The sequence below is a fragment of the Lynx rufus genome, unplaced genomic scaffold (genome assembly GCF_022079265.1).
Source record: "Lynx rufus isolate CCGP_SWC_20201006 ecotype Redwood Valley unplaced genomic scaffold, mLynRuf1.p SCAF_14, whole genome shotgun sequence".
NCBI classification, from domain to species: domain Eukaryota; kingdom Metazoa; phylum Chordata; class Mammalia; order Carnivora; family Felidae; genus Lynx; species Lynx rufus.
Genome location: NW_025814828.1, coordinates 41,419,595 through 41,445,851, shown reverse-complemented (window position 1 = coordinate 41,445,851; position 26,257 = coordinate 41,419,595). Strand labels below are relative to the sequence as shown.

The 26,257-nt window shown below is 49.3% G+C and overlaps 2 protein-coding genes across 4 annotated transcripts in view; one reads left to right on the top strand and one right to left on the bottom strand.

Annotated features, from left to right (window-relative positions):
- The window catches only part of SYN1 (synapsin I), a 55,654-nt gene extending 52,210 nt beyond the window's left edge, over positions 1-3,444 (top strand). The window contains exons 10-13 of one of the 2 annotated variants that reach the window (XM_047076148.1): positions 39-185; positions 553-640; positions 729-1,320; positions 2,395-3,444. In XM_047076148.1, coding sequence (XP_046932104.1) covers positions 39-185; positions 553-640; positions 729-1,320; positions 2,395-2,422 — 855 coding nt within the window. In that variant the 3' untranslated portion in view covers positions 2,423-3,444. Of the gene's footprint in view, positions 1-38; positions 186-552; positions 641-728; positions 1,321-2,356 lie in introns of both variants that reach the window. The other variant, XM_047076147.1, reaches the window with a different exon arrangement.
- Positions 3,423-14,706, bottom strand: ARAF (A-Raf proto-oncogene, serine/threonine kinase). Of its 2 annotated transcripts, none has more exons than XM_047076149.1 (16): positions 14,601-14,706; positions 13,146-13,340; positions 12,868-12,971; positions 11,787-11,889; positions 11,539-11,693; positions 11,334-11,432; positions 9,052-9,193; positions 8,921-8,948; positions 8,681-8,832; positions 8,387-8,589; positions 6,452-6,628; positions 6,303-6,349; positions 5,695-5,813; positions 5,324-5,455; positions 4,210-4,344; positions 3,423-4,010 (listed from the first exon to the last, which is right to left on the bottom strand). In XM_047076149.1, exons 2-16 carry the CDS (start codon positions 13,239-13,241, stop codon positions 3,876-3,878), a joined length of 1,827 nt encoding a protein of 608 aa, XP_046932105.1. In that variant the 5' UTR covers positions 13,242-13,340; positions 14,601-14,706; the 3' UTR covers positions 3,423-3,875. The 2 variants fall into 2 exon arrangements, with proteins under 2 accessions (XP_046932105.1, XP_046932107.1); XM_047076151.1 differs by having other exon boundaries at positions 13,146-13,300; positions 14,601-14,694.
- Between the last annotated feature and the right edge of the window lie 11,551 nt (positions 14,707-26,257).

The window sequence follows — 26,257 nt, the reverse complement described above, 5'->3', positions numbered from 1 at the left end:
CTGCCGCTCTCCTCACCGGATCCGTTTCCCTCCCCCAGGTGGTGGGCTCCTCCATGCCACTCATCGGGGACCACCAAGATGAAGACAAGCAGCTCATCGTAGAGCTTGTGGTCAACAAGATGGCCCAGGCGCTGCCCAGGCAGCGGCAGCGGGATGCCTCCCCCGGCAGGGGCTCCCACGGCCAGGTCAGGCCCCTGGTGCTGAGCGAGGGCGGAGCTGGCCAGAGCGGGGCTAGTGGCTGCCAGGCCAACCCTCGGTCTTGCTGCCGCAGAGCTGATAATCAGCAGTCAAAGGGCACTGCCAGTGCGCATGTGCGGCGGCAATTACCAATTGCTGTAAAAATTGATAAAATGGCTGCTACCCTGACTTCCCCGAGTGCCTCCCCACCCTCCCCCGCAACGAGCTCCCCCCTCCCCAGCTTGATATCCCCTCAGCTCAGCCACAGACGTGTCAACACCCAGCACACTGGGAGCCCGTGTCATTTTGATTGGCTGATGCTCTGGCTGGCCGGTAACTATTTTTAACCTCTCCTGCTCCACTCCTCTGCCGCAGACTCCGTCCCCAGGGGCCCCGCCCTTGGGCCGCCAGACCTCCCAGCAGCCCTCAGGACCTCCAGCTCAGCAACGACCCCCACCACAGGGTAAGTGAGGGGCCGGCTTCCTGGGCCCTGACTGTACTGGCAACCCCCACCCCCCACCTCTCACATGTTCACTCTTTCTGTCCCTCAGGTGGCCCTCCACAGCCCGGCCCGGGCCCCCAACGCCAGGGACCCCCGTTGCAGCAGCGCCCGCCCCCGCAGGGCCAGCAGCACCTTTCGGGCCTTGGACCCCCAGCTGGCAGTCCCCTGCCCCAGCGCCTACCAAGTCCCACATCAGCACCCCAGCAGCCTGCGTCCCAGGCCCCACCACTGACCCAGGGTCAAGGCCGCCAATCCCGGCCAGTGGCAGGAGGACCCGGGGCGCCTCCAGCAGCCCGCCCACCCGCCTCCCCATCTCCCCAGCGCCAGGCGGGCCCCCCACAGGCTACGCGTCAGACATCTGTTTCCGGTCAGGCTCCACCAAAGGCCTCGGGGGCCCCACCGAGTGGTCAGCAGCGCCAGGGCCCACCCCAGAAACCCCCAGGCCCTGCCGGCCCCACACGCCAGGCCAGCCAGGCGGGTCCCATGCCCCGCACCGGGCCACCCACCACGCAGCAGCCGCGGCCCAGTGGCCCGGGCCCTGCTGGACGACCCACCAAGCCACAGCTGGCCCAGAAACCCAGCCAGGACGTGCCGCCACCTGCCACCGCCACTGCCGGGGGACCTCCGCACCCCCAGCTCAAGTAAGAGGACCCCACGGCAGCCCTCGCCTTGCTGCTCACAAAACAGGCTCCTGCACCAGAAGAGTGGCCCCAGCTCCCAGGCTCCTCGGACCCAGGTCCTATACAGGAGTCCCAAGAGTTTGATCTTCAGTCTGGACAGAACCCTCATCCAACCTATACACACACACACACCCCGCCGCCCCACTTCACGGAGGCTCCTGCCCTCCATCCCAGACATTTGTGGCAGAACCCCAGAAAAACCCCTTTTCAGTTCACAGTCTTCCCACTAGGCCCCTGGGAAAGCCCCCTCCCCCAGCCCCCCAGGCACCTTGCTGATTGACCCTGCCCATCAAATCCTCCACCCAGCCGCACTGCACTGGAGCCTTCGCAGCAAAACGCACCCTTCTCCTACCCAACTGGACTCCTCCCAGCCGAACCCCCCGACTCTTCCTGGCCAACTCACAGCCCCGCTCTATCACTTCCCGCTCTTTCCAGCTTGTCCTCATGCTTTTCCTACAGTCTAGCCTCCCTTCTGGGCCATTTCAGTCTCCTCCCAAATCATCACATGGTGCTCTCTGCCTCTTCTGGTCCACTCCAGACTCCCCCCACCCCAGCCTGAGCTCAGCAGTCCTCCCCACCACATCCAAATGCTCCCCCTTAGATTGCCCTCCACCCACACTAGCCTGTCCTCGGTGCAAACCCCACCGCACTCCCTCCCCGACTCCTCACGCAGACTGGGAGGCTCCCTGCCAATCTTCAGCTTTACATCCTCCCAGTCTAGTCTACAATTTGGAGAAGGTGCAGCCCAAGACTCCTCCCACTAAGCCCAGACTTCACCTTGGATCCAAGTCCTCCCAGTCTGGCCCAGGGCTCCCCCACTCCACCTGAGAATCCATCAGGGTCCAGGCCTGTGCTGGTGGGTGGGAGGGTCACAGGCACAGCCCCAGGACTAGAGGGGCAGGGCTGGGCCGGGCCTGGGGTAACATTGTGTTTCTCTCCCCTTCCTCCCTTCCTCCCCACCCCCTTCCTCCCATGCCTCCACCTTGTCTCTCTCTAGCAAATCCCAGTCTCTGACCAATGCCTTCAACCTTCCAGAGCCAGCCCCGCCCAGGCCCAGCCTTAGCCAGGACGAGGTGAAAGCTGAGACCATCCGCAGCCTGAGGAAGTCTTTCGCCAGCCTCTTCTCCGACTGACACCCCACCCTGAGAACCCTTAATTCCTCCTGGGCAACCCCTCTCTGGGCCCTGAATCCATTTCTCACTTTTGGAATCTCCAGATCCCTTGAGAAGTCCTCTCCTGGTCTGCCCAGACCCCTCTTCTCACTCTGCAGAATGCCCAAGTCCCTGGGGAGACCGCACTCCTGGTCCTACATCCAATTCTCACTTTGGAATTCCCGAGTCCCTATAAAAGGCCACTCTCGGCCACCTCAAGACTTTTTTTTTCAGTTTTAGAACCTCCAAATTCCTGAAAACCTCCTGACCTCCCCCCCCCCCCGAGTGCACTTTCCTTCCCAGAAGCTCCCAAACACCACTGACTGAGTCCCCTCCTGGAACCCTGAAATTCCTGGGAAACCATACTCCTGGTCCCAGATCTCTCAAGGACACCTTGTTCCCCATCAAGATTTCCTAGATCCCAAAGAAACCCCTACCTTGGAGCCCCTTTTCAGGGATCTCACATCTCTGGAGTTCCACCTCTTCAGATGCCATTCTCCAGCCCTGCAAGGAGGTCTCTTAACCACCCCTCAACCCCACTGATCACATCGGGAGGTCCTCCCACTGCTAGGACCCTTCTGTTCCCCAGGGACCCACACTCCCACTTTCCTGCCTCTGACAGCTATCTCTAAATATGCAAACTCCACCCATCTTCCCAGAATCCTTTGCACACGGAGGGCCAGTGGTCCTCTGCTTCCCCACCTTTGCCGTGATGTCTGTGTCTGTGACTGACGTGGCCTCCTCTTGTGCCGTGCTTGGCATATGTGGTCCTCGTTCATCGTGCCGCCTGTGGTGATGCGTGCAGTGGCGCTGTTTGTGTGGTCCGCACTTCCCCCCAACCACTCCTTGCCTGGACTCACCCCCACCCTTCAGCGGCTCTGAACCCCAAGAGAAGAGTCGGGAAGCAAAATAAACAAGCAAAGGCCCAGCAGAATTCTGTGCTTCTTGGTGAATAGGGGAGTCCTTGAATGGCGGGGAAGACACAGAGGGGACCCCCCCAAATCCACATGGGGTGCTGGGGACCCCAAAATCCAGTGGAAGGCACATCAGGCACAAATTCCAGAGGTTCTGAGCGGAATCCCTGCCACAAATCCCAGCCATTGGATACAGAAGAGCTCCCAAATTTAGTAGTATCCCCAAAGCCAAGAGGAAACCAAATTATGGAGGAAGCAGGGGTCTCGGTCTTTGGGGGGGGGGCCCAATTCCAGAGGAACTGGAAAAGCACACGGGGACCCTCTCCTCTCCCAGGACGGGGATGGGGGATCCTGAGGCAGTATCAGGGCAGAAACAACATTGATTGGCTGGTGGGCAGAGCTCCTTGGTGTGGCAGGCTGAGATTGGTTCCCTGGCGGCTGGGGGCAGGGCCTAAGGCACAAGGCGGGCCGCGCTGAGGAGGCAGGCAGGCAACTCATCAGCCTGGGTGCGGTGCAAGGAGGGTTCGGAGGCACTCCGCTCAATCTTGGGGAGTGACCGCTGCAGCAGCTCAATCGTGGCCAGGATCTGGGGGCAGGGGCAGGTTAGAGGAGGTGTCCAGAGTCACACGGGCACCCAGACACCCGCAAACCCCGGCCTAATGGGGAAGTACACACATCATACACTCCTGACCCTTGAAGGTGCACCGTTCCCACTGACACCTCGGAGTCTTCCTCCTCCTCAGACTTGCCCTCCCCATTGTGTCCGGCCCGCCTACCCGGCCCACCTGGGGGAAGAGGGGACGTTCCTCTCGCTGGAACTTGAGGCAGTCAGACAGCAGGCGCCGCATGGCCTTGGGGCAGTTGCTGGAGATTTTGCTGAGGTCCGGGGACAGATAGCCACGGCCCACCATGAAGATAATCTGGGGGGGGGGGCAGGAATGCGGTGATCTGGGGGTCTGAGCTGGGAGGCTGAGGGAATTCTGGGTCTCAAGGGGCTTTGGAGGCTCCTTTTTGGGAAACTAGGGTACTCTGGGTATTCGGGTCTGAGGACTGTGGGTACCTTGTAGATGCAAGGATTCTGGGTCTCTGAGGACTTGGGACTGGGTCTCTGAAGACAAGGATTCTCTGCTTGCAGAACAGAATTTAAGCTCAGGAGAAGTCAAGAATTGTAGGTATCCCTTGGCTCACAGGTTTCTAGGGGGCTTAGAAGCCCAGAAAGTACTGAGTCAGGGGAAACATAAAGTTCTGGGTCTGGAGGTAGCTAAGTGACTCTAAATCTCAGGAGTTCCTATTTCTCTAGGTGTCTGGGTGCTAGAGGACTATGGGTCCATGCATCCTGTAGGACTGTGAGTGCTCAGGGCTTGGAGCCTAGAGGATCCCCAATTTCAGAGGTCCTGGAAGATTCCACACTTTAGACCTAGGAAAACTGTGACAGTCCAGGCCTAAAACATCATGGGTTCCAGGGCCCCAAAGGCCTGCTAGATGCCCAAGGCCTGAATGACTGTGGGTATCTGTGAGTATTCCAGAAGCACAGATGGCTTCTGTGACAGGCAGAAACCGAATTCTTGGCTTTTTGGGACTTGGGGGATTTTGAGCACTGAGGTCAGAGGACTGTAGGTATCTAGAGTTCCAGAGGGCTTCTGGGTACTCAGGAGCCCTGTGGGATCCTGGGTATAGGGGATTCAAGAGATTCTGGACTTCAAGGACCCAGAGGCTGATAGATGTATAGGGGAGGAGAGGATTCTGACTAGGGAAGACAAAGGATTCTGGGAGTTCTCAGCCCAGAAGACTTTGGGTTTCTGGGGGAAGTGTGGCGTTCTTTACAAGGAGGAAGTCTAAGGTTTGGAGGCTGAGGGGACTCCCTTCCCTGAGAGATTATGGGTAAGGTGTGGGGCTCACCTGGTCACGGCTGCCAATGTGGCTGTAAGGCAGAGAGCCGGTCATGAGCTCATAGAGCACAACCCCGTAGGCGTAGACATCCGACTGGAAGCTGTAGGGGTTCGGGTCCTGCATACGGATCACCTCAGCCGCCTTCGATAGGGCAGACCAGACCAGGCAGGGGGATCATGGAGGCCAGAAAATGGCTGGCCAGAGTCCCAGATCCCACTAGCCACACTGGGTACAACTGGGAACACCCTCACAAGGTAAAAACATGAGCAGTCTAGACACCCACATCTGGCACAAGTATCCCCGTTCCCACTCAGCTCCTCACATCCTGGCCCAGCAACCCATGTCCCTATATGGCCCCAGTCCAGCCTGGCCCAACTCACCATCCATAGCACAGAGCCCGAGGGCTGTTCCAAGGGCTGGGCACCGCTCCACCGTGTCTTCACCGTGGCCAGGCCAAAGTCACCGATCTTCACTGTGAGCCCCTCGTGTAGGAAGATGTCCACCAGGGTCAAGGGCCACTACAGGAGCTCTCAATAGCCACATCTCTCATCCTGACTGGGAGGTTCCCACTGATGCCTCCACACTCGTGCCTCTGACCCTGACCAGAAGCCCCCCAATATCACACAAACTAGCCACAATCTTGACTCGGGCTGGGAACTCCAATTAGTGCTCCCTACCTTGGCCCCCCTGTGACTCCCGGCCAGGAAGCCCCTGGAGTGGCACCCATAACTGCCACTCCCATGACCCTGATCAGAACTCCCTGTAATGTCCTCCACAGCTGCCATACTTTAGACCCTGACCGAAGTCCCCAGGAACAGCACCCGAACCAGTCGCAACTTTGAACCCTGACCAAGAGAGCCCCATTAAAGCCCCTATTAAGCCACATGACACATGCCCCTCCCTATGCATCTCCAGAAGGCCCCCCAACAAGAGCCATCCCTCTAAGCCCCCACCCCACCCAAGCCCTTAGACAGGGACAGGCAGATACTGTTAGACTTGAGATCTCGGTGGATAATGTTCTTGGCATGGAGGTAGCTGTAGGGATGGAAGCAGGTGGCAAATTGGCTGGGGGTGACCTCATCTCCCCACCCCAAGCCTGCCAGCCCCCTCCCTTTGTCCCTAGGCCAAGAGGCTCACTCCATGCCCTGGGCAGTCTGCCGGGCCACGTCGATGAGCTGGACCATGTCGAAGCGTGTGTCGGCCACATGTAGGTGGTGGTACAGGCTGGAGCCCTCACACCACTGTGTGATGATGGCAAATCCCGGCCGGGTCATGAAGCCCATGAATAGCAAGATGTTGACATGACGTGTCTTCCTGCAGGCAGGGAAGGTGGTACCAGGACAGGAAGGAAAAAAGAGCAACTGTCACTCACTTTCTGAGCATCAGGAGTGGTGCTGTTCACTGCTGCCTTCTGTCATCATTTCCACCCTGTCTTTCGGGAGGCTCAGGGCCAGGCTGTGGCCAGCTTCAGTGCCTTTGTGAGATGTGTTTCATGGGCTACAATCCCACCCCGGGGGCTTACATCCCAAGCTTCCTCATCCGAGTCTCCCAACAAAAGCAGGAGGGAGCAATTACTGACCCCGCCCCTCTGGCGACCAGTGGCTCTCCATCATCAACACCTGCCAACCTCTGACCTTGACCATGACCTGGGCCTGTGACCACTCTACAGACAAGAAAGGGGAATGCCAACCTTCTTCATCGATGTATCGTCGTAATACTGATAAATGCCGGTAAAAATACCAGTGACATGTGACTATGTCCTGTTAATCACCACGAGAGGCTTCGAGGTAAAGAGCTTTGGGTTAGGACTCAGATCAGAGTCTGTGTTCCAATCCAGGCTCCCCCAGGTACTCACTCTCACTGTGCAACCTCAGGGAGGACACTTAACCTCTCTGTGCCTCATTTTCCTCAACTTCCAAACTGTGATAATTAGATTAGCTGCCTTATAGGGAAGCTGGAAGAGTAATTAGTAAATAATCTGTAAGGCACTGAGAAGAGCACCTAACGCATAAGCACCCTGCAAATGTCACTGTCCTTGTTGTTATTGCTACTGGGTACCTGAGTCTACCTCACAGAAGCTCTGTCACAGATGAACAGATCCCCTCTGATTTAGAAGAAAAACCATCACTCCTTATAGAAGTAAGTAGTAACCACAGTAGTAACAGTAACACAACCGCACACAACATCAACGATGCTCTGCCATTTTGCTCACGTCGCAGTGGATAATAGAGGACGTGAGCATTCCTCACAGTGGGCGGATTATGGTTAAAATATTGCCATAATGCAAATTTAGAGCGTGCTCAAGTAATTTCCAGGGAGGAACAGAGAATAAAAGTTTTCTTACTGCGGCATCCGTAATGAGGATAATTATTAAGATAGCACAAGAAATTCTGATAACGTCAACTCTGTGACACAGTTGTGCCCATTTGTCAGAGGGAAAGTCCACGCCAGCAACCCCAGGAGGGGTAGCAACTAGAGAGGCAGAAAAGGAACCCCGGGGTTTCTCAGTGCCAATTAATTAATATCGCATTAAAGACAGATTAAGGAGAGCAACTACAATCGTTAATTACACCACAATTAAATTACGGTCACCATTACAGTTAAATAATACTGCTCTTTCAATTACGGCATTGCTGTAATTAATAACAGGAACGCAACACGGTAAGCGTCCCACAAATGATACAGCAGACACAGAGGGGAAGGAGGGACGCAAGCCTTCCTGGCAATGTGGTTGACACTATGCTATTAATGGAAGGGCACACAGTAAGGCTGAGGTCCTGGCCTGCCGCCACACCCATTTCACAGCAGGCGAATGACAAGACCCACGGTTTGCAGGCAGAGACGTTAATTAATATCAGTATCAACCCCAACACAAACAATACTATCGTCAGCTGTGCTCTACCCATACCCACTTCCCAGAGGGGAAAGGGACGGCCCGGCTGAGAAACAACTTCCGATTATGGTTATAACACAACACAAACACGGGTGCTGTGCGGGAAGTGCCCTGAGCCTGGCCTTTCCCCAGGGAGGGGCCAGAGCTGCCCCGCCGCCCCCACACGAGTGCAATCTCACCTGAGCACCTGCATCTCGTTCTTGAAGGCCTGCGCCTGCTCCGCTGTGGGTTGAGCCACCTTGAGCACCTTCACGGCCACGTCGCCATGCCACCGCCCGCGAAACACGGTGCCAAACGAGCCCGTCCCGATCCTCTTCAGCAGCTGCACCTCGCTGGGCGGCACCTCCCAGTAATAGCCCGAGTCCCGGTACCCCAGATTCTTCTGTGGGCCACACGGCGGCATCTCAGGGGCCTGCCCGCTTCCCTCATCACTCAGCCTGTAGCGCCCCCACCAAAGGTTCCTGGGAGCTTACCACTTTCTTCTTGTCATCAGCCAAGGACTTCCGCTCCCGCTGCTCACGCTGCTCTGACGGGGATTTGGAATGTGGGGACTTCCTCCCCGAGGGCACGCTGGGGCTGGGGCTCCCCCGGGGGGCTCCGTCGCCACCGCCTCTACTACCAGCAGCTGCAGTTGTGGAAGGGATGTGAGTGGAGGCACGTGGAGTGTGGTTGGGGGGGGCACAGGCGGAAGGGCTGTGGGGGGGCAGACTCACCATCGGTGCTGAAACTCTGGGCAGTGAGCTGGAAGAAGAGGGACGGGACTCAGAGAGGGGACAGGGGAGCCAACCGGAACGGCTCTCCCCTCCGCCCGGTGCCCTCCGTGACTGACACCCGCACCACCAACCTGGAGGAGGCTGGAGTCCATGGGGGCCGTGGTGCTGACCATGTGCACGTTGGGAGTGGATGTGGAGCGGATGCGCTGGAGTGGGGCGTTGGCAGGGGCGGGGAAGGGAAAGTGCTCAGGGTCGCGGTGCTGGGTGCGGGAGCTGGCAGGGGAAAGCCTGTGAAATCACTGTCGGCCCAACAAGGGAACAAGTAAAGCCGCCCCCCACCCCGGTAAAGGTAGGTCTAGCTCAGAGTAAGTCAACGTGATCACGTTTCACTTCCTCAAGAAACACTTGTTGAATGCCTGCCCTGTGCCAGATACCATTAGAGCTGGTGGAAGGAAAACTGTGGGCACAGCACGTAAAAGTTCTTGCCCTCGTGAGACTGATGTTCCAGTACGGACAGAGCGCCGTAACAACCCAAGAATATTTAATATGCCCACTGCTGACAGGGGCAAAAAAGAGAAAAATAAAGCAACATGAGGAGACAGAAAGTGGCCCTAGTAGGGTCTGGAAAGGCTTCTCTGACGTAACATCTGAGTAAAGACCTAAGGAGAGACAGCAAGCCACACAGACAGTGGGGGAAAGAGCAATATATAATATTTTATAACCATGCGTACTATTCAAATACATCATTACATAATGCACAACACATTAGCTGTATTCAAAATGCCAATGTTTCCAAATATATATATTATAATAACATCATACAGTTGACCCTTGGACAATGCAGAGGTTAGAGGCACCAGATCCCTGCCCAGGTGAACACCCACATATAACTTCTGACTCCCCCAAAACTTAATTACTGAGAGCCTACCTTTGACCAGAAGCCTTACCGATAACATAAACAGTCAATTAACACAAAGTGTGTATGTTCTATGTAGTATATCCTGTAGTCTTACAATAGATTTACAGAGCAAAGTAAGCTAAAGAAAAGAAAGTGTTTTGGGGGCACCTGGGTGGCTCAGCGGGTTAAGTGCCTGACTCGGGCTCGGGTCACGGTCTCACGATTTGTGAGATGGAGCCCTGCGTCAGGCTCTGCACTGACAGCACAGAGCCTGCTGAGGGTTCTCTCTCTGCCCCTCCTGCACTCTCTCTCTCTCAAAATAAATAAGTCAACATTTTTTAAAAAAAGGAGAGAAAGGAACGTTTTTAAGAAAATCATAAGAAGGGTGCCTGGGTGGCTCAGTCATTCATTAAGCATCTGACTTCGACTCAGGTCATGATCTCACGGTTTGTGAGTTTGAGCCCCATGTCGGGTGAGCTTGAGCCCCGCTTCGGGTGAGCCCCGCTTCTCTCTCTCTTTCTCTCACTCTGCCCCTTCTGGGATTCTCTCTCTCTCTGCCCCTCACTCACTTGTACCCCTCTCTCTCTTGAAAAAAAAGAAAAAGAAAAGAAAAAATCACAAGAAAGAGAAATGCATTTATAGTACTGTATGTAAAAAATCCACAAGTGGACCCACCCAGGTCCTTGAACCCAGGTTGTTCAAGGGTCAGCTGTATATGTTATACATAGATGTGTGTCAATACATAAAGATGTATGTTATATATATATTGAAACATTACAAACACATTTTAAAATGTTCCTTTCACTATCCTGAAATGAAATTTATAGGCAATTAATCCACATATACCCATAATTAAAAATAACACAATGCCCTAACTTTACTATTTTATATTATGTAAAAATGTGTATTTTACATTATATGAAGGTAGTGTAAGTAGAACACATGATGATGTATTTATAGCATACCGTACAAATATAGACATTCTAAAATACATAATCAAACAGATAAAATGCATGTTTTATAAACTTACACTATCTTAGAATAATAATATACTTTAATATAGAAATACTACAGTATTATAATACTTAACGTAAAGGAGAAATAAAATGGAATTTATGGTAAAATAATATGTATTTCAAAATGGAAAGGCTTGAGAATGGTTATACTCCAAGAATTAACAAAATAGTTAGATGCTTCATATATGTATTTATAATTAATAAGGACTCCTTATTCTGTAGCAGATCTTGTCCTAAGCAGTGGATGTGTCTTAACACATTTAAATCCTCACCAGAACCCTATGTGGTAAAAAGTATTATTATCTCCTCTTTGTAGATGAGAAAACTAAGGCCCAGAGAGATTGGGTAACTTGCCCAAGGTCCATGCCCTTACTCACAGTTGTAGGTACTCAATAAATGTTTGTCAAATAAACAAATGAATGAAGCATGGCTTGTGGTCTACAAAGGCCTCCAGATCTTTTTCTCCCGACAACAGGCATTCAGCTATAGGCATCCCTACCTGGGACCCTGAGGGGTTAGCGGCTCATTCAGGGGGCGGTTCGAGGGAGCCTCGTGCTGTCTGGAGCCTCCGGACAAATCCTGGACACTGTGGTAGACCCTTGAGGGCATTAAGGGTGTACAGCAAGAGGACAAGGGTCAAATGTCTATAAGAGCTTGTGGCCTCTGTCCTCCCCATTCCCCAACCCAACCCAGGCCAGGCTCACTGTCGGCGGTTGGTACTCATGTCAACACAGACTGTGGGGACCTTGGAGGAACAGTGCTGGTGGAACTTGTAGCCACAGGTTTGGCAGCGGAAGCCATGGAACAGAAACTTAAGGCAGAAGTCACAGAATGCCAGGCTGAAGAACGTCTTCCGTACCTGCTGCCACAGAGCAGGGAAGGTTGAGGCCTGGTCAAGGACTCTCCCTGCCCCATGCCCACAGTCTTCCCCCACCATCCACTCCACACTCACAAAATTGTGCATGGTCAGTGGCACATCTTCAAGGACCTCTACGATGAGCTCCTCTCCATCCAGGGGGGCAATGGCTGTGTCCCAGGCAGTGACTGTCTTTCGCCTGCAGGGGGCACGGAAGGGAGTGAGAGGGTGGACAGGGACGGTGGAAGGCAGGGAACCCCCAAAAGTCCCTCCAAGCCTACCATCCTAGAGTAATATCTGACATGTTTAAATTTCATCGTGGCAACTCTAGGAAGTAGTTACTCTCCTAGTCCCCATTTTACATATGAGGAAACTGAGACTGAGAGGAAAAAGTGACTTGCCCAAGGCCACAAAGGATTGTGAGTGGCAGGACAGTGTGAAGAGTCCATGCTCTTTAAAGATTTTTTTTTAGAGAGAGTGTGTGCATGAGTGGGGGAGAGGGGCAGAGGAAGAGAGAGAGGATCTTAAGCAGTCTCCATGCTCAGCATGGAGCCCAACGCGGGGCTCGATCCCACAGCCCTGAAATCACGACCCGAGCCAAAATCAAGAGTCGGGACGCTCAACTGACTGAGCCACCCAGGTGCCCCAGAAGAGTCCATGCTCTTAACCACAAGGTGAGGAGCAAATAAGACAGTGAATAAACAGCAAATCTCAGAAGTGCTCAGCAAGCCCCTGAAAAAGTGGCTGATGAGGCACTGAAACAACAAATGAAAAGCCATGTGTGAATCAAATAAAAAAAAAATTAAGGCACCCCAGGACACAGGGATAAACAGAAGGCCAGCACGGCCCCTCGCGGCAGACAGAGAACAGGGAAACGGAGGCAGCAGAGAGCTGACAAATGGATGAAATGGTGAAAGAACAAAACAGATGAATTCTGGGAGGAGGCATGGGAGCAGGGTGAGGACTTGGAGGCTAAGTCGAGAGGAGCTGCTCTGACCTTAAAGGCCAATGAACTAATAAAGGTATGAAACTGAAGCTGGAGGCACTCTTAGTGGACTCACTGAGCTAAGGGAAGACTAATGGGAACTGCAGGACAGAGGGAATGAGTCAGGCAGCTCTCAGAAATGGGAGGCTGGGTGCCCAGCAGAGGGAGGTGAAGTGGGGGTGGCACACTTACCCCTCAATCAGCCGGTAGACCACACAGCAATCCTGATTAAGACCCCGTACCTTGAGGGCCTTGTCTAGAGAGTCGTAGACACTCATGCCATCCCGGACAGTCACCTGTGTGTGTGTTTGTGTGTGCAGATGGGCGGGTCAGTGCCCAACACGGGCCCCAGCCAACTTTCCCCCACGCCTCTGTTAAAGCCTCCTCCCATCCCGAGTCACCCTTCTGAACCAAGACTTACAACGGGGTCCATCCCCACCCCCTGCCAGCTTTGCCCCTGCCACACTCACCACCGTGCGTTGCTTGTTGGGCAGGTACACTTTGACAGTGCCCACTGCCCGGGACGGCTCGGCCCCGTTGGCAGGGGGGCCCCGTGGTGGCTCCATGGAGCCTAAGACTTTGTCAAGACGGACTGAGGCGGGGCTGGGCAGGTGCCATGGGGCTCCTAGAACACAGGAGGGATTCAGAGGTCCAGTAATGACAGTCTGGAAGCAAAGTGGCAGGGGAGGAAAAAACAATTCAATCTCCAGGCTCCACATCACCCCCTGTCGCCTAATCACACAACAGCCCAAGGGATCCTATTAAACACCCTGAACTCATCCAGTCCCTCCTCTGCTCAGCCTCTCCTGTTGTTTGTCTCACTCTTAAGGGCCGAGGGTGGAGAGGAGGGGACAGTAAGGACACAATGAGAGGCAGCACACTCAGTCCTGGAGGGCACAGGAGTACCCAGTCTCTGCTGGGGGCTAACAATCAAGTCAAACCACACCGCAATGGGGCATGTCAGGTACATAAAGGACTTGAACAGGCTGTCCTGGCTTTTTAATGGACAAAGGGTGGTTACCAGATACTGTGGTGACAAAGGCGATGGGAAACAAACAGAAGATCAGATACCGCCCTTAGCTTAGGGGCAATGGGAACTGCACCAAAAGAGTGTTCGTAAGGGCACTGCAGGAATCCCTAAGCCCCGGGCTGTAACGGAAGGTAGGCTCTCAAACACTGTATTATGTGGCTAATGGAAGTCACCAGACTGTGATGGGGAGTTCATAGGGGCTCAGCAGACACTATGCTGCAGGGACGGTAAGGGGGAGAAGAACGGAAATGGAGGTCACCGGACATTGTCATGGGGTGAATGGAGGATAATGGTGCGTTACTAAACACGGTTAAGGTGAGATAAACAGGGGTAAAACAGGAGTGGGGGGGGCTCTAAAATCCCCCCTAATTAATGAAGGGGTCACAGACATATTACTGGTGATAATGGAAGGAGGCTGCGGTGGGTTTCAAGAGTAAAGGGGGAATCCTCAAACATTCTTCCAGTGGGTCAGACATTGATCCGGAATAAGGGGAGCGACTAGTGAACGACATCTCCAAGTACACCCCGTTGTCTGCAAGGAAGGGTCACCAAGAGACCTCAAGGAGGTTTAGAGGGAGTCCGGGCACCACGCCACAACCCAGGCCCCATTCAGCCCGGCCCCGCCTACCAAGGGCTTTCCAGCTCTGCGCAGGCGCGCTGCCACACGCGACGGGCGAAACCATCCCCCGCAGCCACACACCCCTATTCCTGTCTACCCCACCCCCCCCCCCGCTGTCGACGATGGTCTCGCCCCGGGTCAAACCACTCCTCCGGTTCCGGGCGTGGGGCGCCGGGGCCCAGGCGAAGCCATCCTGGAGCTGAGCCTTCGGTCCCGGCTCCCTGCCCGTGCCCGGCGGTCGCTCCAGAAACCTAACCCCACCGGGCCCGCCCTCACCTGTCACGCCGCTACGGCCACCGCCGCCTCCATCTTGGGCCTGTCTTCTTGTTTCCTCGAAGAGTCCGCCTCCACGGCCCCTCAGACTTTGGCCATTGGCTCCACAGGATTCAGCCCTCAATTCTTATTGGATTAGGGTCACGCCTGTCAAGGCAGGACCGGCGGAATGTGGGTCCTGTTCCGGATTAGGAGGGGCTGGAAACGTCAGGGTCTGGGGCAAATTCGCAAGTCTGGGCTCGCGCAGGCGCAGTCAGGTGGAGACCTGCGTGCTGTGTACTTTAACCCCAATAGTGCCGTGGTGGAATAAAGCAGGAATTTTTTTTTTCTGCTTTGAGGGTTCCTGAATCTGGCCGGGCAATCCTTAAGTGCTTTTTTTTGGCCAGTGACTGGAGTCCTTGGTACCCATTTGGGATTTTCCTGTGTCTCAGTGTTGCCGTCTTTGAAATGAGTTGGAATCAGACCACTTAACTGCAACGTTTTCCAATTCTGACACTTGTAGTCACACCTTTTGATAACGGCGGGGCTCTAGTGTGGCCGGGGCTGCAGGGTCTGGCCCTAGGAGGAGCGGCCTGCTGTTTTGGGCGGCTTACTGTAGAAATGGAGTTGGTAAGGATTTTGAGAGATTAGTCATAGATAGCCAGGTGTAGAGGCGAAGGAAGTGTGGACCTGGAATGGGGTACAGAGCAGAGACACGTGAAGGTATTGTAGGGTAAAAAAATTTTTAAGAGTTGAATTTTCCCTTTCTTAGAGCATTTCCTTTAGAAAGGTTGTAAAATTGTTTCTCCGTCTCTTCCAAATGTATGTAAATCTTTTAAAAAGCCACTTAGGCCTCTTGCCAACTTTACTACCCGTGAATGTTGTTCTTGAGGGCCTTGGAGCCATCTCTTTGAAATGTAAACATCAATGAGTCTAGCACCCTTATCTCCACGTCTCCATAGGAATTTGACCTAGGCTCCTGGCTCAAACTTGTTACCTGCTTGTCAAAGAGATGTGTTTTATTTTTCCTTTGGGTAAAGGCAGATGCCTACCCCAAATTCCACACGAATTTGAGATGAACTATGTGTAGCAAATGGTGCTGTCAGTTCTCTTACTTGAGGACAAGTTATTGTCGTTTTTGGGAACATGTATGTAACGGGTTATATCTGCCTGGCTGTATAAAAGGATGAGGTTACTTTCTGTCTTCGCAAGCTCTTTACCGCATCGCTGGAACTGCGCATCGCAGCCTGCTTTAATGTTTATTCGAAGCTTCCTATAACGTCAAACATAGACATACCATGCAGTCTAGCAATCTCACTCCTAGGTGTTTACTCCAAAGAAATAAAAACATATGTCCAGTGATGTGCTGGTAAATGTTTAACAACCAGCTTTCCAGGAAAAGAAAAAAAAAATCTCTAATTTGTAGCATTGCCAACTATGGTGTAAATAATCCCACCATGGCTTATTTCAAGCTACTAATATGACCTCACCGAACAAGAGTTGAGAAGAGATTTACAAAATCGGCTCTAGTGAGCCGTCCACAGCATGCTATTGAAATATGTCCACACAAAAACTTGCACTCAGATGTTCACATTAGTTTGATTCATAATAACCAAAAAATGGAAACAGCCCAGGTGTCCCATAACAGAAGAATTGACAAGAAACACAACAATGGGATCGTGGAATACTACTCAGCAATGAAAGGGAATCTCATAGACATAGGGTTGAGCGAAGGAATCCAGACTCGAAGGAGAAATACTGTTTGTTACTCCATTTGTATGAAATTCTAAGGCGAAACTAATCTATAATGAGGGAATTCAGGCTAGTTGTCTGGGGGAGAATAACTGGGAAGGGCATGAAGGAACTTTGGGAGGTGACTGGACTGTTCAGTACACATTTGTTAAAACTCATTGAACTCTATACTGAAACTGGGGACATTTATTGTGTGTAAAATATACTTCATAAAAATGCATGGCAAAACAATGGCTTCAAACATAGTTCCAAACATCTTGATTTCTTACAAATTCTTATTGGTTAGAGAAAACATTTTTTAATTCATCTTTCCAAAATTGAATCCCTGGACCCCAAATCTCCATTTCTCAGTGCAAGAGCCCTGGCGGCCACCTCAGAGCCACATGAGGTCAGGAACAACTGTAGGAGCTCAAGTGAAGGGCTCCAAACACTCCAACTAAAAACAATTTGAGCAGTTGGGGGAATACATTTTAAATTTCAATTAACTTAAATATTATTCAATTACATATTATTTTATTTGTTTAAAATTTTTTATTTCTAGGCAGTATTTGAAGACAGACTTCTGGCTGTGTTGCACAAGGTTTGCAAAAAAATGAACAAAATCCCGCTGCCATAAACTCACTGCACACGTGCCAGGTGGGGGCGGGGGGAGGGGGAAGGGGTGGATAGTGGAAGGGCAATCCTTTCTCTCCCAAGGACTTCACTTCAAACCCGTCCCAACTGGTATGACTTCAGCCAAGTACCTGACAAGCCATGAAGGCCTTTAAAGTGATTTGGGTTTTTAACATCCACCATCATCACCGTATTAAAACCATCAGAGGGGCACCTGGGTGACTCAGTCGGTTAAGTGTCTAACTGGCTCAGGTCATGATCTCACATTTCGTGGGTTCGAACCCCGCGTTGGGCTCTGTGCTGACAGCTCAGAGGCTGGAGCCTGCATCGGATTCTGTGTCTCCCTCTCTCTCTGCCCCTCCCCTGCTCATTCTTTCTCTCTCAGAAATAAATAAACATTAACAATTGTTTTTAAATAAAAATAAAACCATCCGAAGCACCATGTATTAAAACAAAAATTAAAAGCTGAGCTAGGGGCGCCTGGGTGGCGCAGTCGGTTAAGCGTCCGACTTCAGCCAGGTCACGATCTCGCGGTCCGTGAGTTCGAGCCCCGCGTCGGGCTCTGGGCTGATGGCTCAGAGCCTGGAGCCTGTTTCCGATTCTGTGTCTCCCTCTCTCTCTGCCCCTCCCCCGTTCATGCTCTGTCTCTCTCTGTCCCAAAAATAAATAAATAAATAAATAAATAAATAAATAAATAAATAAAAGCTGAGCTAGCCGGTTATGGTTTTCTGACATTTCCCTCAAAATTACCCACCTAGAAATTTTTAAAAGATTCTAAAGTGGTTGTTGGTTTTTATTACTGTTGATTTTAAATTCTTAGAAACGTGTCTAAAAAATATCTAAAATCTTAAGGGTTCACCAACTGCGGTTGTAATGCTACCCATTTTCCAGCTAAGCAAACTGAGGTTCATGCTGCTCTAACTGGAGGGACTGAGAAGAGCTCAGTCCAGGAATAAAAGTTTGATAAAAAAAAAACTGCTGAACAGGGTGCAGGCCAAGGACACCTCCTTAAGGAATCTTGGATCCACCCCAGCAGTCCTGCATGCCTGAAGCCCACTCTAGAACCTGCGGCTCACATTTCCCAACGCCAACACCCTTGCCCCCTACACCCCCCCCCCCCCCCGCAGCCGCCACCTGTTAAATGCCACCTCTGGGACCCAATAGCAATGCCTCCCTCTCAGCTACCGATTTTGGAAGAGAAGACTGTGCATACACATTTCACTGAGGACCAAGACTTAGCAGGGCGCCCCACAAGCCTAACTCAGGACCTTCAACCCTCGGTTCTGCTGGGCCACGGGCGGTCTGCAAGGACCCACTCTGCGCTCCTGGCCCCAGGCGTCGAGATCTGCCAATGGCAATGCAGTGGAGGCAGGGTTTGGGGATGCCGCGAGCATTGATAGACTCTACCTCAACCCTGGCGTTTAGGAGCGAGAAGACCGGGGACTTCCAGACGCTGAGGAGCCACTGGCAAACCAATAGCTACTCACAGGGGGTGGGCTTTGGGCCATCCCAGCCAATGGGAGGTGATGCGAGCTAGTCTCTGGCTGCAAACCCGCACTTAATGTTACTTTCAAATTAGGGGCAATGCGGCTGTAATCGTTCTATCTAAAGCAGAGTGTGGAAGTTTCCACTTCTGAACATTCCTTGAAGAGATTTTTAATATACAACCCAGGGGTAAGAAGTGTGGGAAATTCACATGGGAACCAAAACAGTATTTTAACATGGATTTTCCTTATTAAAAAGTCTTTCCTAACAAAATGCATTGAGCAGTGATTTGAATTTGCTATCCCTATGATCCAAATTGATGAAAAACACACCGTTAAACCAACACAAGATACTTTATTTTAAAGAATTTAAGTTCATGATGTGCTACGTATGACATTTCCATGTTTTCATAAAATTAAACAAACGTGCAAGTTTGCATATTTTCTATCTCCAAATCCAAGGATCAGATGAGGAAAAAAATAGTCAATTATTTCACGATAAAGGGGAAAAAATAATTAAACCAAGTAACAGTCCTGTAATTGTTATTAAAATTTTACTCTGATGAGGAAATCCTTTGTTGAGTGTGCTTGTTTCTTAGAAATAAAACAAAACTCAGGTATGAAAATATTTAGGTCAGGATCAATATAAGCCTACAAACTGAGCAATGGAACCACCTTCATGTGTCATGGACAGTGACATACACCTCTGGCCCTCCTTGGTATGGATCACAATTTAATATGGTCAGCAATTATTTTTAAATTTTTAATTAATTAACTGAACAAACAAACAAAAGTAATTTCCCCAAAGGAAGTGATTCTGAAGTGTTTACTTTGGATTTCATCACAAACACATCTGCTAAAAATTTGCTCAAGGTTAACACATTTATTTCAAGCCCATATACACTGACTTAACAGGCCTATCACAGGTGGGGGGAAAAAAAGCTTAATACCTGTTGGTTTACGTCACACATATTTAATAAATTTCTAGTCAATTTATAAAACTATTGTGGGGGCGCCTGGATGGTCGGGTCAGCTGGGCGTCTGACTTCGGCTCAGGTCATGACCTTGGGGTTCATTAATTGGAGCCCTGCATTGGGCTCTGTACTGACAGTTCTGAGTCTGGAGCCTGCTTTGGATTCTGTCTCCCTCCCTCTCTGCCCCTTCCCCACTCACACTCTGTCTCTTTGTCTCTATAAATAAACATTTTCTTTTAATTTTTTAAAATGTTTTTATTTATTTTTGAAGGAGAGAGAGACAGAGCGTGAGTGGGGGAGGAGTAGAGAGAGAGAGACACAATTCAAAGCAGACTCCAGGCTCTGAGCTGTCAGCACAGAGCCCGATGCGGGGCTCAAACCCACAAACTGTGAGATCATGACCGGGGCCAAAGTCAGACGCCCAACTGACTGAGCCACCCAGGCGCCCAGTGTAAATAAACATTTTTTAACGTTTATTTATTTTTGGGACAGAGAGAGACAGAGCATGAACGGGGGAGGGGCAGAGAGAGAGGGAGACACAGAATCGGAAACAGGCTCCAGGCTCTGAGCCATCAGCCCAGAGCCCGACGCGGGGCTCGAACTCACGGACCGCGAAATCGTGACCTGGCTGAAGTCGGACGCTTAACCGACTGCGCCACCCAGGCGCCCCAATAAACATTTTTTAAAAAGCATTGTAAATGAGATTTCAGACAAATGTACTCCAAGTAAATTCTCATTATTTCATTCATTAAAATGACCCACATGTGGTCTTTGCTATATCATATATATATATATATATATATAATTTTTTTAATATTTATTTTTGAGAGACAAAAAGAGAGACAGAATGTGAGCAGGGGAGGGACAGAGAGAGAGGGAGACACAGAATCTGAAGCAGGCTCCAGGCTCCGAGCTGTCAGCACAGAGCCTGATGCAGGGTTTGAACCCATGAGCTGTGAGATCCTGATCTGAGCCGAAGTCAGCCACCCAACCGACCAAGCCACCCAAGCACCCCTTTACTATATCATTCTTGATACAATATGCATATTATATATAGCCCTTTGTAAATATAAAAGAATTCCTCATAGTTTTTATGCCACCTATGTAAATATTATGTACGGTCATGTGGTCTGAGAAAATCAATTCTAGAATTACCTAGAACGCCTTAGGACTTAACCACTTGTCTAGTTAGAATGTGAGAGTATCCCCATGTCCTGCTATGTGTCTGTGTGACCTTGGACAAGCTGTTTCCTCTCACCATGTGTCTCAGCCTTATCGTTAATATTTTTTAAGTGCTTCTGTCTAAGGTTGTAAGACTTTGTGAACTAATCTATATCAAACTTTACACAGTGCCCAATACATAATGACTAAGCAGTAATTACTAGCTATTCCGGTTATCACTATCATCATCACTGATAGTATTAAAGTATTAAAGCAAAGATCTTTGTCCCTTGGCAGAATTTGTATGACCCAAGTTCAAGGACGCTGCCAGGAGAACAACAGATTAAACATACATTCCAAAGAATCCAATATGAAGGCTAGTTTCTTTTTTTCCCAATGTTTATTGATTTATTTTGCGCAAGTGCATGAGAGAGAGAGAGAGAGAATGCACGAGCACGGGAGGGGCAGAGAGAGAGAGTGAATGGGAGGAGCAAAGAGAGAGAGAGAGGGAGAGCAAGAATCCCAAGCAGGCTCCACAGCTGTCAGCACAGAGTCCGAGCTCACAAACTGTGAGATGGTGACCTGAGCTGAAATCAAGAGTTGAAGTCACTCAGATGCCCTGGAGGCTAGTTTCATTTCAGAAGGCTCTGTCCCAGCACTGACAGATGGTGTAGCCATTCTGGGGGCCTGTAAGTAACCAACTCCACCAGTGCTATGGTCTACTCCTTTCCTTCTTTTCTTTTCCTTTTCGAAGATACCCATTAGGGGGTACCTGGGTGGTTCAGTTCATTGAGCATCCGACTTTGGCTCAGGTCATGATCTCACTGTTGGTGAGCTCGAGCCCCACTTTGGGTGAGCTTGAGCCTGCCCTGGCCTCTGCATTCTCTCTCCCTTTCTCTCTGCACCTCAGAGGAATTCTCTGTCTCTTTCTCCCCCTCACTCTCTCAAAAATAAATAAATAAATAAATAAATAAATAAATAAATAAACAAATAAAAGAAGGTACCCTTCAGCAGGTTGATAAAGTTCCCTTTTATCCTAATTTTCTGAGAGTTTTTATCAAAATGGGTGTTAATTTTGTGAAATGATTTTCTGCATCTATTTAGATGACCATATGGTTTTCTCTTTTAGTTTGTTATTGTCGTTATTGTGATGAATTCCATTGACTGTCTTTTTTTTTTAAATGTGTAATATTTATTTTGAGAGAGAGAGAAAAGGCATGAGTGGGGGAGGAGCAGGGAGAGAGGGAGACAGATAATGCCAACCAGGCTCCAAGCTCAGCACAAAGCCCCATGCAGGGCTGGAACTCAAGAACCGGGAGATCACGACCGAAGCCAAAATTAAGAGCTGATTGCTTAACCAACTGAGCCACCCAGGTGCCCCCATTAATTGATTTTGAAATGCTAATCCAATTCTACATTTCTGGGATAAACCCCACTTGGTTATAATGTATTATCATTTTAATGTATTATAGAATTTGATTTGCCAAAATTTTGTTTAGAATTTTTGCATCTATTTAGAAGTGTGCTAGTTTGTTTCCAGATATTTGGGGATTTTCCAAGGATCTTTCTGTTACTGGTCTCTGTCCACTGGATCTGTTCATTTCTGAGAGAGGGTTGTTGAAGTCTCTGGCTATGATAGGGGATTCACCTGTTATTGGTTTCTAATCCAGTTTCATTTTGGTCAGGGAGTATACTTTGTACGACTTTAATTCTTGTTTTATGGCCCAAAATATGTTCTATACATTGGTAATGTAATGTACATTTGAGAGGAATGTGTATTCTTCTGTTGTTGGCTGGACTATAAAGGTAAACCAGGTCAAATTAGTTAGTAGTGTTATTACAAACTGAATCATAGTCCCTCCCAAATCCTATGGAGAAGCCCTAACCACCAATGTGACTATATTTGCCGATAGGGCCTTTAAAGAGGTCATTAAGGTTCAATGAGTCCATAAGGGTGGGGCTGTAATCCAAAAAGACCAATGTCCTTGTAAGAAGAGGAAGAGATACCACAGAATGACCACACAAAGAAAAAAAGGCCGAGTGAGGACATGGCGATAAGGCAGCCATCCACAAGCCAAGGAGAGAAGCCACAGGCGAAGTCAACTCTGCCAACACCTTGATCTTGGACTTCCAGTCTCCAGAACTGTGAGAAAAGAAATTTCTGTTAAGTCACCCAGTCTGTGGTATTTTGTTTGGCAGCCTGTGCTGACCATACAGTGTTGTTCACATCTACTATATCATTGCTGATTTTCTGCCTATCTGTTCTATCAGCTTTTGAAAGCGGGGTATTGAAATTTCCGATTTTCCTTGTGGTTAGACAAGTTTTGGTTTCGTGTATTTTGATCCACAGTTATTAGGTGAATGAATGTTTAGGAGTGTTATGTTCTCTTGATTACTTGGCTACTTTATCATTATGAAATGACCTTTGCTGTGGTATGTCCTTTGCTCTGGAATCTACACTGTGAGATTTTTAGATAGTCACTCTAGCTTTCTTTTCACTAGTGTTAGCACAGTGTATATGTTTCCATTCTTTTACTTTTAACCTGTTTCTGGTTTTATATTTAAAGTGTGTTTCTTGTAGGAAGCATACAGTAGTGTCTTGTCTTTTCATCTAATCTGGCAATCTGTGCCCTTTAATTTGGGTGTTTAGGCCATTTATATTCAGTGTGATTATTGCCCTGGTCCGGTTCAAATCTATCATCTTGCTATTTATTTTCTGTTTGTTCTATCTGTTCTTTGTGCCCTTTTTTCTCTTTTTTCCTGCCATCTTTTGGATTGAGTATTGTTATGATTATTCTATGTTATCTCTTTTGTGGACCTCTGAGCTGTAACTCTGTTATTTTAGTGATTGCTTTAGGCTCTATAATAAACCTTTAACTTATCATAATCTACCTCTGAGTGACAATATACCACTTCATATATAGTACAAGAACCTCACACAGTATACCTCTCTTTCTCCCCTCTTGAGATTTATGCTCTTGTCATGCATTATATTTTTACCTGTGTTATAAACCCCAGAACATGTTATCATGATTATTTTTAAACAGGCAATTATCGGGGCGCCTGGGTGGCGCAGTCGGTTAAGCGTCCGACTTCAGCCAGGTCACGATCTCGCGGTCCGTGAGTTCAAGCCCCGCGTCGGGCTCTGGGCTGATGGCTCAGAGCCTGGAGCCTGTTTCCCATTCTGTGTCTCCCTCTCTCTCTGCCCCTCCCCCGTTCATGCTCTGTCTCTCTCTGTCCCAAAAATAAATAAAAAACGTTGAAAAAAAAATTAAAAAAAAAAAATAAATAAACAGGCAATTATCTTGTAAAGAGATTAAAGGAGGGGCACCTGGGTTGCTCAGTAGGTTAAGCATCTGACTTCAGCTTAGGTCATGATCTCACGGTTTGTGGGTTTGAGCCCCGTGTCGGACTCTGTGCTGACAGCTCAGAGCCTGAAGCCTGCTTCGGATTCTGTGTCTCCCTCTCTCTCTGCCCCTCCCCCACTTGCACTCTGTCTCTCTGTCTCTCGAAAGTAAATAAATGCTAAAAAAAATTTAAAAAGCTTAAAGGAATATTTTAAAGAGATTTACCTATGCAAAATCTTGTTTATTTACCTATATAGTTATCACTTCCAGTGCTCTTCATTCCTTTGTGTGGGTCCTGATTTCTATCTGGTATCATTTGCCTTCTGTCTGAAGGACATCCATCCTTTAACATTTCTTGTACTGAAGGTCTGTTGGTGATGAATTCTTCCAGCTTTTGTATATCTGAAAGCAACTTTTTAATGCTTTCAGATCGTATTTTTTTAATGTTTATTTGAGAGAGAAAGAGAGAGAGAGTACAAGTTTGGGAACGGCAGAAAGAGAGAGGGAGACAGAGAATTGCAAGCCGACTCCACACTATCAGTGCAGAGCCCAACGCAGGGCTCGAACCCACGAACTGTGAGATTATGATCTGAGCTGGTAGCAAGAGTCAGACGCTTAACCAACTGAGACACCCAGGTGCCCCTATTTCTCCTACTTTTAAAGTTAAGTTTTTTTTTAAGCTTTTCATTTTGAGATAATGGTAGATTCAAATGCAATTGTAAGAAATAATACAGAGAGATCCGTGTTCTCTTTTAAAAATTTCCCCCAATGGAAACATCTTGCAAAATTATAGTATACTGTCACAACCAGGAGATCCCTCAACTCAAGGAGCCCACTGGTCTCTATCTCATTCCCTAGCCTTTTACTGGGTCTGGAAACTCTTAAGACAGTAAGCCAGGGGCAATCACAGGGCTGTCCTTGTTTATTTCCTGTTTCTCAGGGATTACTGTCCTTCATTGCGTGATGTCCAGTATCTTAAAAACCATTGTTTTATTTATATTGTCTGGGATTTTTTGGTTCTTTCAGATGGGAGGTTATATTTATTCCCTGTTACTTCATCTTGGTTGGAAATAGAAGTGTCTGCTCCTTTTCTTAATGACTCCACACAATCCCCCAAACCAAGGACTTGGGTGATTTTCCCAAAACAATGATATAACTCTGGCCAGAGCCTCTGTAAAAGCTGCTGTTTCCCTGAAACTGTGTCCCCCCCCCCCCCCCACACACACACACTGGCAATAGTTTCTGTACAGAGAACATCCTTCCTCTTGAGAAGACCTGTCTGTCATCCCTGGATTTAATTCTGAGTGCACAGCTAAGGGCTTGACATAGAAACAGCCTAGGGGCGCCTGGCTGTCTCAGTCAGTAGAGTGTGTGACTTTTGATCTCGGGGTTGTGAGTTCAAGCCAGACGTTAGATACAGAGATTACTTAAAAATAAAATCTTTCTGCCTGTCAGCTATTTTATAGGAAATCGAAATCTTTAGGTGTAGAATGAATATTCTGTGAACCTTCTGAAACCTTTTTCCCATATTGTGGAGTATTCCATCATCGGCTTTAATATTTAAAGAGATTTACCAATATATTTATAGGGAACAAGAACATCTAGGGGCACCTGGGCGGCTCAGTTGGTTAAGCATCTGACGTTGGCTCAGGTCATGATGTCACAGTTCCTTGTGGGTTCGAGGCCCACATCGGGCTCTGGGCTGGCAGCTCGGAGCCTGCTTCAGATTCTGTGTCTCCTTCTCTCTGTGCCCCTCCCCTGCTCACACTCTGTCTCTCTCAAAAATAAATAAATAAACATTTAAAAAGAGAGAGAGAGAACAAGCACCTCTATTACATTCAACTTATTTACAGAAGAGAATGAAGGCATCTTCGCTGTATGTTATGGACTGAATGTTGTGTCCCCTCAAAATTTATGTGTTGAAACTGTAACCCCCAGTGTGGCTGTATTTAGAGATGGGGTCTCTAACGGACTAATTAAGGTTAAATTAGGTCATAATAGTTGGGTCCTGACCTGATGGATTAGTGTTCTGATAGGAAGAAACACCAGAAAGTACTCATGCGCTCATCCTCTCTCTCTCTCTCACTCTCCCTCCCTCTCCCCACCACCCCACTCTTCTCCCTCTCCCTCCCTCCTTTCCAGCTTCCTTCTCTCCTCCTTCACAAAGAAGAGGTCATGTGAGCCCACAATGAGATGGCTGCCACCTACAAGCCAAGAGAAGAGATCTCAGAATGAAACCTACCTTGATAGCACCTTGATCTTGGACTTCCAGCCTCCATAACTGTGAGAGATAAATTTCTGTTGTGTAAGCCACTCAGTCTGTGGTATTTTGTTATGGCAGCTCCAAAAGA

Coding starts and splice junctions, on each gene's coding strand:
- ARAF (XM_047076149.1), bottom strand. CDS start 13,241: ATGGAGCCACCACGGGGCCCCCCTGCCAACGGGGCCGAGCCGTCCCGG. Junction 9,194..11,333: donor CTAACCCCTCAGGGTCCCAG/GTAGGGATGCCT, acceptor TTCCCCTGCCAG/CTCCCGCACCCAGCACCGCG. Junction 5,456..5,694: donor CGGGCTCTGTGCTATGGATG/GTGAGTTGGGCC, acceptor GCCCTATCGAAG/GCGGCTGAGGTGATCCGTAT.